At 36.7% G+C, this 19,595-nt stretch overlaps 1 protein-coding gene and 1 pseudogene across 2 annotated transcripts in view; both read left to right on the forward strand.

The window, feature by feature from the left end:
- The window catches only part of LOC123628266 (zinc finger protein 674-like), a 36,876-nt gene extending 17,281 nt beyond the window's left edge, over positions 1–19,595 (forward strand). The window contains exon 4 of the mRNA XM_045537886.1: positions 18,910–19,595. Within this exon, the coding sequence (XP_045393842.1) occupies positions 18,910–19,595 (686 nt within the window). The remainder of the gene's footprint in view (positions 1–18,909) is intronic.
- LOC123628670 lies at positions 13,618–14,110 on the forward strand (annotated as a pseudogene). The gene has a single exon (XR_006731720.1). The product of XR_006731720.1 is annotated as a 2-iminobutanoate/2-iminopropanoate deaminase-like (transcript).

A 19,595-nucleotide genomic window follows, 5' to 3' on the forward strand; every position in this document is an offset into this window, starting at 1 on the left:
TCCAAAGACCGATTCTTCCTGAACTTGGTACCTTATTGTTTCCTTGGAGAAGTCCCAGCTGGGACCCCCTGACTGCAATATCTTCAATCCAGACAGGGCCTCTTTTCCAACCAGTTTTTTAACATATGCCCTGGCCCTATGGTACACTTTCTGTCTCCACATGCTAAGGTCACCTTGGTGCTCGCAGAAAGCCCTGTTTTCAAAGTAACCAATCCCTGTTCATATCCAGAGGGTCCACATCTGCCTTGTGGAGTGTGTATGTTGTGGGGATGGGACCTACAGTTTGTCCTCATGCAACATCTTCTCTGCTGCCGCAGACTGCCTTAACCTATTACCTGTAGAGATTTTTTCTTTTTGTACATATGGGGTCTTGCTGTGTTGCCCAGGCAGGTCTCAAGCCCAGGCTGGTCTCAATTGCAAGACTCAAGCGATCCTCCTGCCTTGGACTCCCAAAGCACTGGGATTACAGGCATGAGCCACTGTGCCTAGCCCCTTATAGAGTTTTCCTATGTGGAAGTTAGGTGTTAAATTCTCTGTGTCTCCAAAACTCTAGTGGACATATATCAAACGAGTCACCTCCTTAAAGTCTTTCTCACAAGATTCGGGTGGGGCAAACATATTCCTCCCTCCCCTGTTGTTGGAGAAAGAAAATGCCATAGCTTCCCAATGGCTCTATCCAAAGAAATTTTCTTCCTAAGCTTCTTCAACCTTAACACTCTAATACTTTTAAGGAGTGTGTTATAGCCCAGGGACATTAAGTGTTTTGACATACTTCTTTTAAGTCCTGCAAAGGCCTCTGGACTGAGAAAGTACTTGGTAGTATTTTTTACCTCCCCTTTTTTTTATATTCAGGATATTATGGGGGTACAAACATTTTGGTTACATGTAATACGTTTGCCCCACCCAAGCCAGGGCGACAAGTGTGTCCGTCCCTTATACAGTGCATTCCGCTTCCATTAGTTGTGGGTATACCTCCCCCAACCCCCAACTGGAACCCAATGAGTATTACTACCATGTGAACACCTTAGTGTTGGTCAGTTAGTACCAATTTGATGGCGAGTACAGCCTTTGAGATTAAAAAGAGTGGGTTTTAGCACCATGTTAAATCAGTCTCTCAAGAGCATGGATTGCAACCAGGTGGACAGATATAGCTTCCTGAAATGTATGAAACCTCAGCTTTTGAACAGCAATCACCAATGTTAAAATGCAAAGCTCCTATAACCTTATGTGGCAAAAGTAATGGTACAGTGTGTGATTTAGAACAGTGCTATACAGTAGAACTTTTTGCAATGATGGCAGTTTTTTCTCTCTCTGTGCCCCCCCCTACATACATAGACACACACACACACACACACACACACACACACATGTAATTGTGTAATTGTAAACTTTAAATTTTGGTACCTTATTGTAACTTTCACTTCCCTGATTTCTAGTGAAAGTATTTATCATTTCATACGCTATTGACTAGATTTCCTCTTTGGTGGCTTACCTGTTCATATCCTTTATTCATGTTTTTGTTGGGTTGTTTGTCTTTTCTTATTGCTTTATATGGGTTCTTTGTATATTCAGGATTTTGATTTTGTGAGTAATTAATGTCTTTTCCTTGTCTAGGTTGTTTATAGTGGTTTTTTTTTGGGTAGAACTTTTAATCGTATTCAAATTTATCAATTTAGTTTGTGCTTTTTGTATAATTTTAAGTAATTTTCTGGCTGAACTCATAAAGATGTTTTCATATTTTATTTTCTTAAAATATGCCTGGATTTTTTAATATAACTTATGAGGAAGGGATTTGCCTTCTTTCTTCTATGGATATTTATGTGTACTGGTGCCACATATTGAATACTTTGCACAGTCATGTGTAAGGCCATTTCAACTATATGCCAAGTTTCCTTATATTTGGGGTTCTGTCCCTAGGTTCTCTGTTTTGTTCCATTGGTCTGCTTGTCCCTTTGCTTTTACCATGTTTTTATATCTTTTTCTAATGAGTTAAAATATGTAAGGTACTTAAGACAGTGATGCTTAGTGAATACTATATAAATGTGAACTGTTGCACCATTCTTATTGATTGATGTTGTTAAGAACTGGTAAGACGTATTCCTCTTATCTCTTTTGACCTTTGGTCTTCATAGGAATTTTTAGGATTAAGTCAAGTTCCAAGGAAACCCTTGTTTGGGATTCCAATTGCAATTATACTGTGTTTGGAGATGAGTTGGGAGTGGGTTGGGGATGGGCATCTTTACACTATTGAATTTTCCTGCCAGTGAACTCTTATTCAGCTTTCCTTTTATGTTATTTAGTAATGTCTTATACTTGTCTTCAGAAAGAACTTGTGCATTTTTTGTTAAGTGTCTTCCTAGATGCCTCTTAGTCATTGTTGCAATTGTGATTGGGGTCTTTTTTCCTATTATATCTTTTTTAGCATGAAAATGAGGTTTATTGAAAATAGAAAGATAGGATTATAGAGCAAAAGCAAGATATAGGGTTTCAGAGCAAGATACATACACCACAGATGACAACCAGACCCATTGTCGTAGCAACGGAGAGATCCTATCATATCTCCTAATTGGTTACTATTAGGATATGAGAATGCTAGTGATACTCATATACTCATGTGTCCAGAAACCTTTCTGAATGCGTTCATTAATACTAGTCATTTTTTTATTCTCTTGGGTCTTCTATGTAAACAATTACCTTTATAAAGACACTGTTTTTTTCTTTTCAATTACACATTTTAGTTCTTTTTCTTCTCTTATTGAATTAGTCAGGACCTGTAGTACAATGTTTAATAGATGCAGCAGTAGGGAATTCCTTGTTTGTTTCTGGTATTAATGGAAACAGTCATGAGGAAAATGATTGTAACATAATGATCGGGATTATTTGAATGTCTGCTATGTGCCACAAATGCAATGTTCTGTATGCTTTGCACATATTAAATAGTTGAATCCTCCCAACAACCCTGTAAAGTAGGCTAGTTTTTGTCCCCATTTTATAGATGAAAAAACTGAGGCACAGAGAAATGATATAACTTCTACAACTTTCACCATTAAGTAGGATACTTGCTGTAGTATTTTGAAAAATACCTTTCATCAAAACCCCCTTTTATTAGTCTTAGTGTGCTAATAAGACTTTTAAAAAAATCATGAATGATATATATACACACCACATTTTCTTAACATACACTATTCTGGTAACAGGTACACTGAAAGCCCTGACTTCAGCATGATACAATTCATCTATGTAACAAAAACACTTGTACCCCCTAAATTTTTTGAAATTAAAGAAAAGAATAATTGTTGTATTTTCTGGAATGCTTTTCTGTATCTGTCAAGATGATTTTTCCTCCATTAATCTATTAATGTGGTATATTATATGAATAGATTTCTGATATTGAACTGTTCTTGTCTTTCTTTGCTAATCTTTAGTTGTGAAGTTGTGAAGCATTTTAAAGAATTCGATTTATTACTATCTAATTCAAGAGTTTTATATTAATGTTCAGAAGTGAAAGATCTTAAACTTTTGTTTCTGTACTGTTTTCTTATTCTGGTATCCAAGATTATACTAGCTGCATAGAATAGACTGGGTACTTTTCCTTCTTGTAATTTCTGAAACTGTATTCATTGAAATTTGGTTTCTTGAGAGTTTGATAGCAATCATCTACTAAAACATCTGGATATGATGTACTTTTTTAGGACAAAACTTTTGGCTATGGAGTCAATTTTTATAATTTTTAACATGATTATTGATTTATTCATGCTTTATTTTCTGTCAATTATAGTCTTTTAAAATTTTCTTTTTAATTATTATGGATACATAATAGTTATATACATATTTATAGGGTACATGTGATGTTTTGGTACTGACATACAATGTGAATTAATCAAATCAGGGTAATTGGGTTACCCATCACCTCAAGTATTTATCTTTTCTTTATGTTAGGAACATTCCAATTCTACTTTTTTAGTTATTTTAAAGTATAGCCTAACTTATTATTGATTATAGTCACTTTGTTGTGCTGTCAAATATTATTCATTCTATCTAACTATATTTTTGTGCCCATTAACCATCCCCAGTTTATCTTTCCCTCGCCACTACCCTTCCCAGCCTTTGGTAACCATCATTCTACTCTCTGTCTCCATGAGATCAATTGTTTTAATATTTAGCTCCCACATATGAGTGAGAACATGTGAGATTTGTCTCTCTGTGCTTGGCCAATTTCACTTAACATAAGGTTCTCCAGTTCCATCTGTGTTGTTGCAAATGGCAGGATTTCATCCTTTTTGTGGCTATATAATATTCCACTGTTTCTTTGTACCACAGTTTCTTTAATTATTCATCCATTGATGGACATTTAGGTTGATTTGTAATCTTGGCTATTGTGAATACTGCTTCAATAAACATGGGAGTGCACATATCTTTCCCACATACTGAATTCCCTTCTTTTGGATATATACCCAGCAGTGGGATTGTGGAGTTATATGGTAGTTCTATTTTCAGTTTTTATGAGGAACTTCCATACTGTTCTCCATAGTGGTTATACTAATTTACATTCCCATCAATAGTGTACAAGGGTTCCCCTTTCTTTACATCCTTGCCAGCATTCCTTATTGCCTGTCTTTTTGATGAAAGCCATTTTAACTGGGATGAAACGATATCTCATTGTAGTTTCAATTTGCATTTCTCTGATGACTAATGATGTTGAGCATTTTCTCATACACCTGTTGGTCATTTTTCTTCTTTTGAGAGTTGTCTATTCAGATCCTTTGCCCATTTTTTAATCAGATTATTTGATTTTTTTTCTTATTGAGTTGTTGGAGCTCCTTATATGTTCTAGTTATTAGTCCTTTGTCAGAAGGGTAGTTTTCAAGTATTTTCTCCCATTCTGTGGGTTGTGGCTTCCCTTTGTTGATTGTTTCCATTGCGGTGCAGAAGCTTTTTAACTTGATGTGATCACATTTGTCTAATTTTGCTTTGGTTGCCTATGCTTTGAGAGTATTACTCAAGAAGACCTTGCCCAGACCCATGTCCTGAAGCATTTCCCCAATGTTTTCTTTTAGAAGTTTCATAGTGTCAGGTCTTCAATTTAAGTATTTAATTCATTTTGATTTGATTTTTACATATGGCAAGAGATAAGGGTCTACTTTCCTTCTTCTGCATGTGAATATCTAGTTTTCCCAGCACCACTTATTGATGAGACTGTCCATTCCCCACTGTATGTTCTTGGCACCTTTGCTGAAGATAAATCCACTATAGATATGTGGATTTGTTTCTGGGTTCTCTGTTCTGTTCAATTGGTCTATGTGTCTGTTTTTATGCCAGTATCATGCTGTTTTGGTTACTACAGCTGTGTAGTATAATTTGAAGTCAAGTAATGTGATTCTTCCAGTTTTGTTCTTTTTGCTCAGGATGGCTTTGGCTATTCTGGATTTTTTGTGGTTCCATATAAATTTTAGGATTATTTTTTCTGTTTCTGTGAAGAATGTTATTTGTATTTTGATGGACATTATGTTGAATCTATTAATTGCCCTGGGTAGTATGGAAATTTTAACAATATTGATTTTTCTAATCCATGAGCATGGAATATCTTTTTACTTTTTTTTGTCCTCTTCAATTTCCTTCCTCAATGTTTTATAGTTTTTGTTATAAAGATCTTTCACTTCTTTGGTTAAGTTTATTCCTAGATATTTTATTTGTTGCCATTATAAATGGGATTACTTTCTCAGTTTCTTTTCTTTTTCAGATTTACTGTTGGCATATAGAAATGTCCCTGATTTTTGTATGTTGATTATGTATCCTGCAACTTTTCTGAATTTGTTCATCAGTTCTAGTAGTTTTATGTGGAGCCTTTAGTTTTCTGTAGATATAAGATCATATCATCTGCAAATAATGATAATTTGACTTCTTCCTTTCCAATTTGGATGCACTTTATTTCTTTCTCTTGTCTGATTGCTCTAGCTAGAACTTCCAGTACTATGTTGAATAACTGGAGAAAGTGGGCATCCTTGTGTTCCTCCAGATCTTAGAGGGAAGGCTTTCAGTTTTCCCCCATTCCGTATGATACTAACTAGCCTTGGGTCTGTCATATATGGCTTTTATCATGTTGAGGTAAGTTTTTTCTATACCCACTTTTTAAAGAGTTTTTTAGCATGAAGAAATGTTGAATTTTATTGAATGCTTTTTCAGCATCAATTAAAATGATCATATGATTTTTGTCCTTCATTCTGTTGATATATCACATTGATTTATTTGCATATGTTGAACCATCCTCACATTCCTGGAATGAATCCCACTTGATCATGATCAATAATCTTTTTAATGTGTTGTTGAATTTGGTTTGCTAGTATTTGTTGATGATTTTTACATCTATGATTATCAGAGATATTGGCCTATAGTTTTCTCTTTTTATTATGTTTTTGTCTGGTTTTGGTAATAGGGTGATACAGGCCTCCTAGAATGAGTTTGGGAGTATTCCCTCCTCCTTGATTTTTTGGAATAGTTTAAGTAGGATTGGTATTAGTTGTTCGTTGAATGCTTGCTTGGTAGAATTCACCAGTGAAGCCATTGGGTTCTGGGCTTTTCTTTGTTGGGAGACTTTCTCTTACTTCTGTCTTGTTACTTGTTGTTGGTTTATTCAGGTTTTGGACTTCTTCCTGGTTCAATCTTGGTAGGTTGTATGTGTCTAGGAATTTGTCCATTTATTCTAGGTTTTCCAATTTATTGGTATATAGTTGCTCATTATAGTCTCTAATAATCACTTGGATTTCTGCAGTATTAGTTGTAATGTCTCCTTTTTCATCTCTGATTTTTTTTTATTTCAGGATATTATGGGAATGCAAACATTTTGGTTTTAAGTAATGACTTTGCCTTACCCAAGCCAGGGCTAGAGGCATGCTCTTCCCCCATACAATGCACAGCGCATCCATTAGTTGTGAGTTTACCCACCCCCACCCCCCAACACCCAGTGAATATTACTACCATGTGAGCACCTTAGTGTTCATCAATTAGTACCAATTTGATGGATGAGTACATGTGGTGCTTATTGTTCCATTCTTGTGATACCTCGCTTCAAAGGATGGGCTCAAGCTCTATCTAGGATAATATAAGAAGTGCTAGATCACCATTGTTTTTTGTAATTGAGTAGTATTCCATAATATACATATAATCATATTTTATTAGTCTACTCATGGATTGAAGGGCACTTGGGTTGTTTCCACATCCTTGCAATAGTGAATTGTGCTGCCATAAACATTCGAGTGCAGATGTCTTTATTATAGAATGTCTTTTGTTCCTTTGGGTAGATGCCTAGTAGTGGGATTGCTGGATCAAATGGTATTTCTATTTTTAGCTCTTTGAGGTATCTCCAAATTATTTTCCACAGGGGTTGTACTAATTTGCAGTCCCACCAACACTGTAAGAGTGTTCCTATCTCTCCATATCCTCGCCAGCATTTGTTGTTTTGGAAATTTTTGATAAGGGAATTAGGTGGAATTAGGTGATATCTTATTGTGGTTTTGATTTGCGTTTCCCTAATGATTAGAGATGTTCAGCATTTTTTTTTATATATTTGCTGGCCATTATTCTGTCTTCTTTTGAAAAGTTTCTGTTCATGTCCTTTGCCCATTTTTTGATGGGGTTGTTTGATTTTTTCTTGTTGATTTTTTTGAGTTCTAGATAGATTCTTGTTATCAGCCCTTTATCAGATGTATAGAAATCAAATATTTTCTCCCATTCTGTAGGTTGTCTGTTCGCTCTACTGATAGTTTCCTTGGCTGTAGAGAAGCTTTTTAATGTGATCAGGTCCCATTTATTTATTTTTGTTGCTGCTGTGATTGCTTTGGAGGTCCTCTTCATAAATTCTTTGCCTAGGCCAATGTCTAAGAGTCTTCCCTACATTTTCTTCTAGGATTCTTAAGGTTTCAGGCCTTAGGTTTAAGTCTGTTATCCATTGTGAGTTAATTTTTGTATGAGGTGAGAGGTGGGGATCCAGTTTCAATCTTCTACATGTAGTTATCCAGTTTTCCCAGCACAATTTATTGAAAAGAGATTCTTTTCTACAGTGTATGTTTTTGTCTGCTTTGTCAAAGATTAGATGACAATATATGGATGGTTTCATAACTGGGTTCTTAGTCCTGTTCCAAAGGTCTATATCTCTGTTCTTGTGCCAGTACCATGCTGTTTTTGTTACTATAGTCTTGTAATACAGCTTGAAGTCTGGTAGACTGATACCTCCCAGTTTTTTTTTTTTTATGAAATGAATTCTTTTTTTTATTTTTTTAATTTCAGCTCTTCATGGGGGTACAAAAGCTCAGGTTGTATTGCCTACATGATGAGTGCGTTGCGCACCGTCTGGGGAATGGTCATGCTTGAAGGTCCAATTTGTTTTTTGCTTAAGATTGCTTTCACTATAAGAGGTCTTGTCTGGTTCCATACAAAGCATAGAATTATTTTTTCTAGATCTGTAAAGAACAATGATGGTACTTTGATAGGGATTGTATTAATTATCTAGATCACTTTAGGTAGTATGGATATTTTAACAATATTAATTCTGTCTGCGGCCATTCCACCCTGCATGTGTACGATCTTGTCTGATTTTGTTTATTTGGGTCTTCTCTCTTTTTTTTCTTAGTCTGGCTAAAAGGTGTGTCAAGTTTGTTCATTTTTCAGAAAACCAAGTTTTGATTCCATTGATCTTTTGTATTATTTTGGTTTCAGTTTCATTTATTTTTGCTCTGATCTTTATTCTTTCTTTTCTTCTACTAATTTTGGGTTTGGTTTGCTCTTGTTTTTCTAGTTCTTTGAGCTGCATTGGTAGGTTGTTTATCTGAAGATGTTTTACTTTTTTGATGTAAGCACTTATTGCCACAAACTTTCCTCTTGATACTGCTTTTACTGTATCCCATAGGTTTTGATATGTTGTGTTTTCATTTTCATTTGTTTCAGGAAATTTTTTTCATTTCCTCATTAATCTCTTCATTGACCCACTGGTCATTCAGGAGCATATTGTTTAACTTACATGTGTTTGTATATTTGCCAGTGTTCTTCTTGTTATTCACTTTCAGTTTTGTTCCATTGTCAGTGAAAATACCTGGTATGATTTCAATTTTTTTTTTAATTTTTAAGACTTGTTTTGTGGCTTAACATATTGTCTGTCCTTGAGAATGATCCATGAGCTGAGAAGAAGAATGTATATTCTTTAGCTGTTGTATGAAACATTCAGTAAATATCTATGAGGTCCATTTGGTCTAGAGTGCGGATTAAGTCCAATGTTTCATTTTTGCTTTTTGGCTGGATCATCTGCCAATGCTGAAAGTGGAGTGTTGACATCTCCAATTATTATTGTATTGGGGTTGTGTCTCTCTTTGGTTCTGATAATATTTGCTTTATATAACTGGGTGTTCCAGTGTTGGGTGCATATACATTTAAAATTGTTAACATCTTCCTGCTGAATTGACCCCTTTATCTTTATATAATGACCTTCTTTGCCTCTTTGCACAGTTTTTGTCTCGAAATCTATTTTATTTGATAGAAGTATAGCTACTCCTGCTTTTTTATGGTTTCCATTGGACTGGAATATCTTTTTTCCATCCCTTTATTTTCAGTCTATGTGTGTCTTTATAGGTGAAGTGGGTTTCTTGCAGACAACGTATGGTTGGCTCTTATTTTCTTTATCCATTCAGCCACTCTGTGTCTTTTGATTGGAGAGTTTGGTCCATTCACATTCATTGTTAGTGTTGATAGTTAAGGACTTACTACTGCCATGTTGTTACTTCATTTCGGGTTGTTTTTGGGTTCTCTATTTCTTTCTTACTTTCTTCCTGTCTTCCTTTGTTATGATTTTCTCTGATAGTGTGTTTTAATTTCTTGCTTTTTATTTTTTTCTGTATCTGTTGTTGGTTTTTTGATTTGAGTTTACCGTGAGGCTTGCAAAAACATTTTATAATCAATTATTTTAAACATATGATAACTCTGCTTCCAAACAAATAAACAGGTGAAGCAAAATCTAAAAGAAATTCTATACTTTAGCTCCACCTCCTACTGCTTTTTAACTTTTTGTTGTTTCTGTCTATATCTTTTTACACTATCTGTCAAAAAGTTTTTACAGTTATTTTTGATAGGTTTATCTTTTAGTGTTCCTACTCAAAGTATAATCGGTTTATATACCACAGTTACGGCAATAGAGTATTCTCTATTTGTATACTTACTGTTACCAGTGAGTTTTATACCTTCAGATGATTTCTCAGTGTTCATTAATACCCTCTTCTTTCATGTTGAAGAACTCCTTTTCCGTTTCTTGTCAGCCAGGTCTGGTGTTGATGAAATACCTCAGCTTTTGTTCGTCTGGGAAAGTCTTTATTTTTCCTTCACGTTTGAATGATATTTTTGCAGGATGTAGTATTTTAGCATTAAGGGATTTTTCCTTCAGCACTTTGAATATTTCATGCCACTCTCTCCTGGTCTGTAAGGTTTCTAGTGAGAACTCTGTTTCCAGGTGTGTTGGAGCTCCTCTGTATATATTTTTCTTCTTTCTTGCTTCCCTCAGGACCTTTTCTTTATCCATGACCTTTGGGAGCTTGATGATTAAATGCTTTGAGGTGGCCTTGTTTAGGTTAAATCTTCTTGGTGTTCCATGATCTTTTGTACCTGAATATTGATATCTTTCTGTAGGTTTGGAAAGTTCTGTTATTTTTTCTTTGAATATACTTTCAACCCCAATCTCTCTACTTATTTTCTTTTTTCTCTTCTGACTGCATATTTTCAAGTAGCCCGTCTTCAAGCTCACTGATTCTTTCTTCTGCTTGATCAGTTCTGCTGTTGAGAGACTGATGCTTTTTTTTAGTTTGTTAGTTGAATTTTTTAGCTCCAAAATTTCTGCTTGATTTTTCTATTATTATTTCAATCTGTTTGTTAAATTTCTCTGACAGACTTCTGAATTCCTTCTCTATATTGTCTTGAAGTTCATTGAGCTTCTTCAGGACAGCTATTTTGAACTCTTTGTCTAAAAGGTCACATATCTCCATCATTCTGGGATTGGTCACTGGTGCCTTATTTAGTTCTTTGGTGAGGTCATGTTTTCCTGGATGTTGCTGATGCTTGTGGATGTTCGTTGATATCTGGAAATTGAAGAATTAGATATTTATTTTACTCTTTGTAGTCTGGGCTTATTTGAACCCATGCTTCTTGAGAAGGCTTTCCAGATATTCAAAGGGAATTGAGTGTTGTGATCTACATCTTTGGTCACTACAACTGTATCAGCACTGGGGGTACCCCAAGCCCAGTAATGCCTTGACTCTTGCACACTCCTGGTGGACTTGGGTAAGATATGGGAGAATTCCCTGGCTTACCAGGCAAAGTTTCACTCTCTTCCCTTGCTCTCTCTGCTGGGCTGCTGGAGTTGGGTGAGGAATGATATGGGCACTCCCTCATGGTCACCAGTGCCAGGTCACACCTGAAGCCAGCCCAGTCTCATGTAAAGCCTGTGGTGACTGCTGTCTGGCTACCTCTCTGATGTTTATTCAAAGCTCAAGGGCCCTGTACTCAGCAGGTGGCGAATCCTGCCAGAACTGCGTACTTCCCTTCAGGGCAATATGTTTCCTTCTGGCCCAGGGTGGGTCTAGAAATGCCATCCAGGAACTAAGGCCTGGGATCAGGGGCTTCAGGAGTCTGCTTGTGAGTTTATTTTACTGTGGCTGAGCTGGAACCAAGTTGCAAAACAAAGTCCTCTGGACTCTTTGCTTTCCTTTCCCCAAGTGGGAGAAGCCTCTCCCTGAGCTGCACTACCAGGAATTGGGGGTAGGGTGACATAGGCACTGGATTGTCCACAGCTGTTGGTGTCTCACTGGGTCACATGCACCCGAAGTCCAGTGGCTCCGAGCCAGGATAGCCACAGGAATTGCCCAGGGACTGCAGTCTCTGTGGCCTAACTGCTTTATGAATTTATTCCAGGCCTCTGGCCACTTTTTATCAGTTGGTGGTGGGGCTAGCTGGAACTTCGGTTTCAGAGCAGAGGATTTTCCTCTTGCCTGGCTGGTCCAAATGCTCCCTCCCTGGGTGCTGACAGAATTCTGCCCTGTGGTGTGTTCCCTTGTGATAGTGTGTCCCTGAGTTCCTATGCAAAGTCCCACAATTACTTCGCTCTTTCTCCCTCAGCACACATATCCTCTCTCTACTTGGCGTGCTGGTGCAGCACTGCTGGAGGATGGGGGAGGGGTGGCGTTGGCAATGCAAGACTGTCTTTTCTGCCCTCTTCGGTGCCTCTCTCCTTAATACAGTGTCAAAACCAGGTACTGTGATTGCTCACCTGATTTTTGGTTCTTCTCAAGGTTCTTCCTTGTGTAGTAGTTGTTGAATTTGGTGTTTGTGCAGAGGAACGACTACTAAGTTTCTGTTTGGCCCTCTTGTTCCACCCCCTATGCAGTTCTGGTTATTTTTTAAGACAATTATTTCATCTGAGATTTCAGATTTACCAACCTAAGGTAATATTCTCTTTTGAGTCCCATTTTTATTAAAGTAGGTCATACCTGAGGTTTAAAAACTACAATAAATGTGGTAAAACTATACAGAAAGTGAAGGGCATGATAAACATAAAATTCAGCATAGTGATTATTTTAATGAAAATGAAATGGACACAGGGAGAACTTCAAAGATAACTGTAATTTGTTTTTAATGGGTGGTGGATATATAGGTATTTTTGGTATTACTATTCTTTGTAACTTGCATCCATTTTACAAAAGTTATTTATAGTGTCTTGCTATGGAAGATTAAGATTGAGATCATCTCACTGCTCCTGCCACCCACTGAAAGGCACATGTGTGCACACAGACTTCTTGTTCCCCTGTAGTTCCAAGATGATTATACCATAAATTTGGTTTCCATCAGTACTATTGTTTACAATATGACAATGTGATATTGTTTACAATATAGTTGGCCCTCTGCATCTGCAGGGGATTGGTTCCAGGACCCCTGTGGATACCAAAATCTCAAGGTGCTCAAGTTCCTTATATAAAGTGGCATAGTATAGTTGGCCCTCTGTATCTACAGGTTTCCATCCATGGTTGATTGAATCCGCAGATGGGAAACTGGTAGATACAGAGGGCCAACTGCATAAATGCTATACACAGCTGAGCCACGTAGTAATCTGCAGTTAAATTATCTTTCCTGAAAACTTCATGTCTCATTTGGTTAATAATAGTTTTGTTTCTTTCATTTGCTTCTTTCTCCATGTACTTATCACCAGTTGTCTAGACTCTAGAGTGACTCTGAGTACTTCTAGAGCTATCAAGGGTTCCATCCATGTCATATCCCCGAGTTTGTCTGGAGCCCTCTAACCATCTCCCATCTGAGTGGCTTAACCTCATTCCTTCTTGCACAGCTGCCATCCTGACATCACACTTCCCTGTCATTATAGGGATTCCCTTCACTTTCTGCATTGTTGGGTTCTATGTTCTCTTTATGCCATGCCACCTTCTTTATTTCGTTGGAGCATATTCTTCAAATATTTTCCTAAGAAAGCATGTAGGGGGATAGAGACGTGGTGGGGTGGTCAGTCAGCTGAAACTCGAGCGGGTTTGCAGCCGTGGCTTGTTCTCCCCAAGGGGCCACAAGAGGGGAGGATTAGGCATGTAGTCCTTGATCAGAAGAGTGATCAGCACTGTGAAAGCCCCGGGTGCCACTGGCCCCTACAGTCAAGCTGTATTAGTCGACAGGACCATTTACATTTCAGGACAGGTAGGCATGGACCCATCAAGTGGACAGCTTGTGCCAGGAGGAATAGAAGAAGCAGCTAAGCAAGCTCTTAAAAACATGGGTGAAATTCTGAAAGCTGCAGGCTGTGACTTCACTAATGTGGTAAAAACAACTGTTTTGCTGGCTGACATAAATGACTTCGATACTGTCAATGACATCTACGAACAGTATTTCAAGAATAATTTTCCTGCAAGAGCTGCTCACCAGGTTGCTGCTTTGCCTAAAGGAGGCAGAATTGAAATTGAAGCAGTAGCTGTCCAAGGACCTTTCACAGCAGCATTACTATAAGTGGGGCCAGTGTTCAGTCTGGAATTTTTAACATCTTAATTAATCTCTTAATTTTTAAAATTGATGAAAGCATAAGCTTGACTAAAATATCTGAAGTTATGGAAATAGCATATAATAGGGGTAGTTGAACATGAATTGAAGATTAGATAATGCATCCAGTTGCTGGTATATAAATTACACTTATGTATACCCAAATGACTGAATGTAGGAAAGAGATACTCATTACATAGTTACTCAAATAAATAAAAATAAAGGGAAATAACAGGTAGGAAAGATGAGTTATTTTTTCTGAGAAATAATCAAAAGCACAACTAATCAAACTAATGATGTGAAATATTTAGTTCTCATGTCAGATTTGTGATTCTTTTAGTTAAGTAAAATTGAAGTATTTAAATATGAATGGTAGAGGTCTAGGAGAAGGAAGTGGACCAAAATTTTATATAGATAATATTTTTCTAATGGAAATAAAATAGACATGCATATTTCCCTTGGTGTGATTTGGTTCACTTATTTTTTTAACTATTTAATTTATATGTTAAAACATATTACCTAATAAAGGAGAGAGGGTGTAAAGTTAAATTTCCAACTATTTCATTTCTCAAAGCTGACTTTGTACATTTTTACAAAGTCTTTTAACATTTTTAGGCAACAACTGCATGAAAACCTCCTTTTTGTAGAATACATTCCAGCACAGATTTATGTAGATTAAAAACAGTTCCCTTTGCTCATTCTCCATTCTGCTTACCTCCCCAAAGAGAACACACCACTACAGAGTTTTGTGTGTAGCTGGCAGATAGCTTTCTATTCATTACATACTAGATTACCTGGTTTGGTTTTGTGTGTTTACATCAATGGAACTTTTCTTCATAAATTATGTTGAAGATCTTTCCATGTAAATACATACAGATCTACCTCTTAAAAAAAGAAGAAAGCATGTAGGTCCATGGGAGATATATTTTTTGAGATTTTTAGATGTCTAAAAGTGTTGGACTCATCATAGATGGAGAATTTGACTTGGGGTAGAGTTCTAGGATGGAAATGTCTCTCCCTCAGAGTTTTGAAGTCATTGCTCCATTGTCTTCTAATTCTCAGTATTTCTTTTGAGAATTCTAAGGATATTCTGATTCTTGGTACTTGGTATCAATTGTTTTCTCCATGTCAACTTGTAAGATTCCCTCACCCCCTTATCTTACATGTTCTGACATTTCCCTGTATGCCCAGATATGGAATCATTGTCACCAGTACTGCTGGGTACCTGGTAGGAGAGAAATCCCTGCAGTGATGGTTGTTCCTTTCTCATGCAAAGCCAAGATAGTGCAGGGCTAGACAGCTGCATTTCAAGTTCAAGTGGGACAAGCAAGCCTTTTTTTTAAGCCCTTTCACTTTGTCTATGGGAGATTTCAAATCGACCCACTAAAAATAGGCACATCATGCCAGAAAAATCATCACCTTCTAGTGTTCAGGTATCCGGAACCCTAGAAAAGCAGGTGTTCAGTGCCCTAGGCAGGCAAAATAGTCATATCAACATAGGGAACATTCCACAAGCCACGTTCCCAGATGTTAGCCGGGAGCCTACCCTGTGAACAGGCCCTTCTAAAGATCAGGTCTGCTGTTATAACACTTTCTTACATGTTACCTGTATTGATATTGTTTATTCATGTAGATTTGAGTTATAAAGTGTTTTTTTTTCTTGGATCTGAGCTCCAAGTTAGGTCCAATAGCAACAGCATTCTGGGGATAAGGCTTCAAAACAGGCCAGCCCCCTTGGGTAGCTATGAGGCTGCCAGTTTTCATGGAGTTGAGGAGCTATTAGGTGGGTGAGGGCAAGAATAATGCTGAGTCAACCACCACAGACCTGGCAGTTCTTAGAAAGATTTACTAGTTTTCTTGAATAAATATTTTTGTTTTTTTGTTTTTCGAGACAGGATCTCTGTTGCCCAGGCTAGAGTGTAGTGGCATCATCATAGCTCAGAGCAACCTCACACAATCCTCCTGCCTCAGCCTTTCAAGTAGCTGGGACTACAGGTGCATGCTACCATGCCTGGCTATTTTTTCTATTTTTTGTAGAGATGGGGGTGGGTACTGTGTTGCCCTGGCTGGTCTTGAACTCCTTGCCTCAAGTGATCCTCCCAAAGTGCGGGGAATAAATGCCTTTTAATTGGTTGTTTGCCTTTGGTTAATTTCCAAAGTCCTGACTGAAATGGCCAATTTTGATAATTTTGTCAGTATTTTCATTGCTTTTGTTGGGGAGAGAATTTACTGAGGTCCTCATTTCACCACCCCAGAAGTCCAACTCTAAAGCATTTCTTTTAAAACTACAGAAAAGTTCAGAAAATCATGATCATAACAAACACCCTTGTACTTCCCTCCCATAGTGAGCAAATGAAAGCATTTTATCATTTTGGTCTTTTAAAATAAAAGAAATAGAGGTTTGTGAATAAAGCTGATGTACCTTTTTTCTCTTCCTGAGTCCTGTTGCCTTTATCTCCTCCTCAGGTAAACAATACCATGAATTTGGTGAGTATCTTTCTAACTCATATTTATATACTTTTGTTACATACATTTGTATCTGTAATCAATATAGAATTCCTTTTGTAAAATTACCAGATTAGTGCTCTCAAACTATAGGGGTCTTTGCAACTTGCTTTCTGTATTCAGTATTACCTTCTGAGCTTTATCTATGAGGATAAATTAAATTTAGTTCATTCATTTTAATTCCTGTATAGCATTCTAACGTATGAGTATCACAGTTCATTTATCCATACTTCTATTTGTGGACATTTGGTGGTTTCCAATATTTTTTTGCCATTCTTGTCCATGTTCAAATTTTCCAGAATTTCTCTATGGTGTAACTAGAAGTGGAATAGGTAGTAAGGTATGTATATTTTCAACATTACTGAATGTATTACCTTTTGTACTTCACAAATAGAATCAATTTGCCATACATATTTAGGAGTTTTGCATCTATGTAAGTGAAATTGCTTTATAATATTCTCATATTCTGTCTTTCTTTGCTTTTGGCATCAAGGTCATTCTGTTTTGTATAATATAAGCATTGTCTTACCAATTTTCTTTTGGTTATTAAATGCCAGGTATAGTTTTTCCCATAATTTTACTTTCAACATTTTTCTCTCATTTTCCTCTAATTGTCTTTTGAAAACATAGAACTGAATTTTAAAATACAGTTTAAAGTGGCTGGCATTTAATTAATTGTGTTAATATGTATTTATTGTAAATTATCATATTTATATTTCTTCTTTTATTATTTTTTCTATATAGCCTGCTTTTTCATTGCCTCTTTTTCTCTGCCATTGCTGGATTTTCCTTGCCCCCTTCCTTTCCCCCCTTTCATCATCATCCTTCCAAATAATTGAAATACCAAGTATTATTCTTAGCCAGATATTGTGTCTGGCAAATTCTATGTTTTTTCTTATCCAAAAATGTCTTTATTTTTTATGATAATTTATCAAGGGATAAAGTTCTAAGATGACAGCCTGTCTCAGACTTTGAAGATGTTCTTTAATCTTCTGGCTTATTTTTTGCTGATAAAGTCTGATGTTGATATAATTGTTTATTTACAGGAGATTATTTTTTTATTTCTCCATGGCAGCTTTCAATATTTTCTTTCTGACTTTGAAGTCTTATGGTTGCACTGAACTTTGTTTAGGTGCAGATTTGCTTTTATTTATCCTACTCAGGACTTTGGACATTCAGTGGTAGGATGTACACCTTTCTTTGATCCTATAAAAGAATCATTGTCTCTTCAAATGTTGCCTAGGTGAGGGGTCCCCAAGACCACTCCTGTATTCAGAGATTCTCTAGAAAAACTCAGGGACTTGGCATATAGTTGTAGTTTATTTAAGTGATGTCATAAGTGTATACAACCAGATTATAAGGGAAGACAGCACAAGCATAGACTGGAGGCATCCATGTGCAGCCTTCTTCATCTTGTCTTCCTCCCATGAAGGATCACACAGAGCATACTCTTCCCCCAGCATCAAAAATGCAGCACCATGTGTGTGATATTTCTCTATTTAGAGGTTTTATTTTTAAATAATGCCCATATATTTCTTATATTCATATTTCCTTTTTCAAATTTTCCCTCAGAGTCTAATTCTTACCTTATCTCTCTGTATATTTGTGATATACTTGTTTTAAAGCACAAATTGTTCTGTTATCTACAGTTCTAGAATGGGAATATTTTAAAATGTATCTGTGAATTCTAATGATGACTTAGTTCCTTGTAAGGCTTTAAATTTTTTATTATGAATTTCTCCTCAGTGAGAGTTGGTTTTCCATAGAAGTCCTGTGAATACTAAGCTATAAAATCATGAGAATGTGTGTTTTTGAAAGTTTTCCACTGCTATGAACCTACTAATAACAGGACCAATTTTTATGTTACTTTTTCAGGTATGGACTCTGTATTACACTTGTAATCATGTGGACTGAGTTACAGAAATAGGCTTTTGTTTTCTTATATATAACATACTTCTTGCCAATTTCTTTGCTTAGTGAGGAGTCTTTCTGGTTCCTGCTTAACAAGCATAGAAGCCCCTTTTAATTCTAGCTTTAAGCAGAAATTATACTCTGAATTTCCTGAATTCCTGAACATTTGTGCCCTGTAGTCTTATTTCCCTGCAGCACCTCAAGCTTCAGTTTCTGTTTACCTCCTCACTTTAAATTCCCTTTCCATTTTTGATACCTAATACATTTATTTTCTTATTTTTGAGCTTGGGGCATGGGGAGGGTTCATCCACATCCGCTCAAGTCATGTTGATAGGAGTTTATCCTAGGGCATCTGGGGTTTAATGTTATCCTAGAATATTACAGTGGAAAGACTTACAATAAGTTTGATGATTCATTGCATTTTTTTTCTAGAAGTCTGGCAAGTTGATGAGCAGACAGATCACTACAAGGAAAGTCAAGACAAACCTCTGTGGCAAGCTGCATTCATAGACAAGGAAACACTGAAAGATGAAAGTGTTCAAGAATGTAGAACATGTAGAAAAATCATTTTTCTGAGCACAGACTTTGTTTCTATAAGACAAAGACTCCCTAAACATTACTCATGGGGAAGGTGTTCAAAACATAATTTAAACTTTCTTAGTCAAAATAGAAGCCATGTAAGAAAGAAAGAGGATGGACATAGGGCATATTGGAAATTATGCCTCCATTCTAATCTTGATAAAGCTCAGCCTGCAGAGAAAAGTTTTGACCCTAATCAACGAGGAAAAGCCCTCCACCATAAGCGAGCCCTTGATAAAAGTCAGAGAATTCAGAGTGGGGAGAAACTCTATGAATGTACTGAATGTGGAAAAGTGTTTATCCAGAAAGCAAACCTTGCTGTACATCAGCGAACTCACACTGGAGAGAAGCCTTATGAATGCTGTGAATGTGCAAAAGCCTTCAGCCAGAAGTCAACCCTCATAGCACACCAAAGAACTCATACGGGGGAGAAGCCCTATGAGTGCAGTGAATGTGGGAAAACCTTTATCCAGAAGTCACTTCTCATTAAACATCAGAGAATTCATATAGGAGAGAGACCCTATAAATGCTGTGACTGA

The sequence above is a fragment of the Lemur catta genome, chromosome X (assembly GCF_020740605.2).
Source record: "Lemur catta isolate mLemCat1 chromosome X, mLemCat1.pri, whole genome shotgun sequence".
NCBI lineage: Eukaryota > Metazoa > Chordata > Mammalia > Primates > Lemuridae > Lemur > Lemur catta.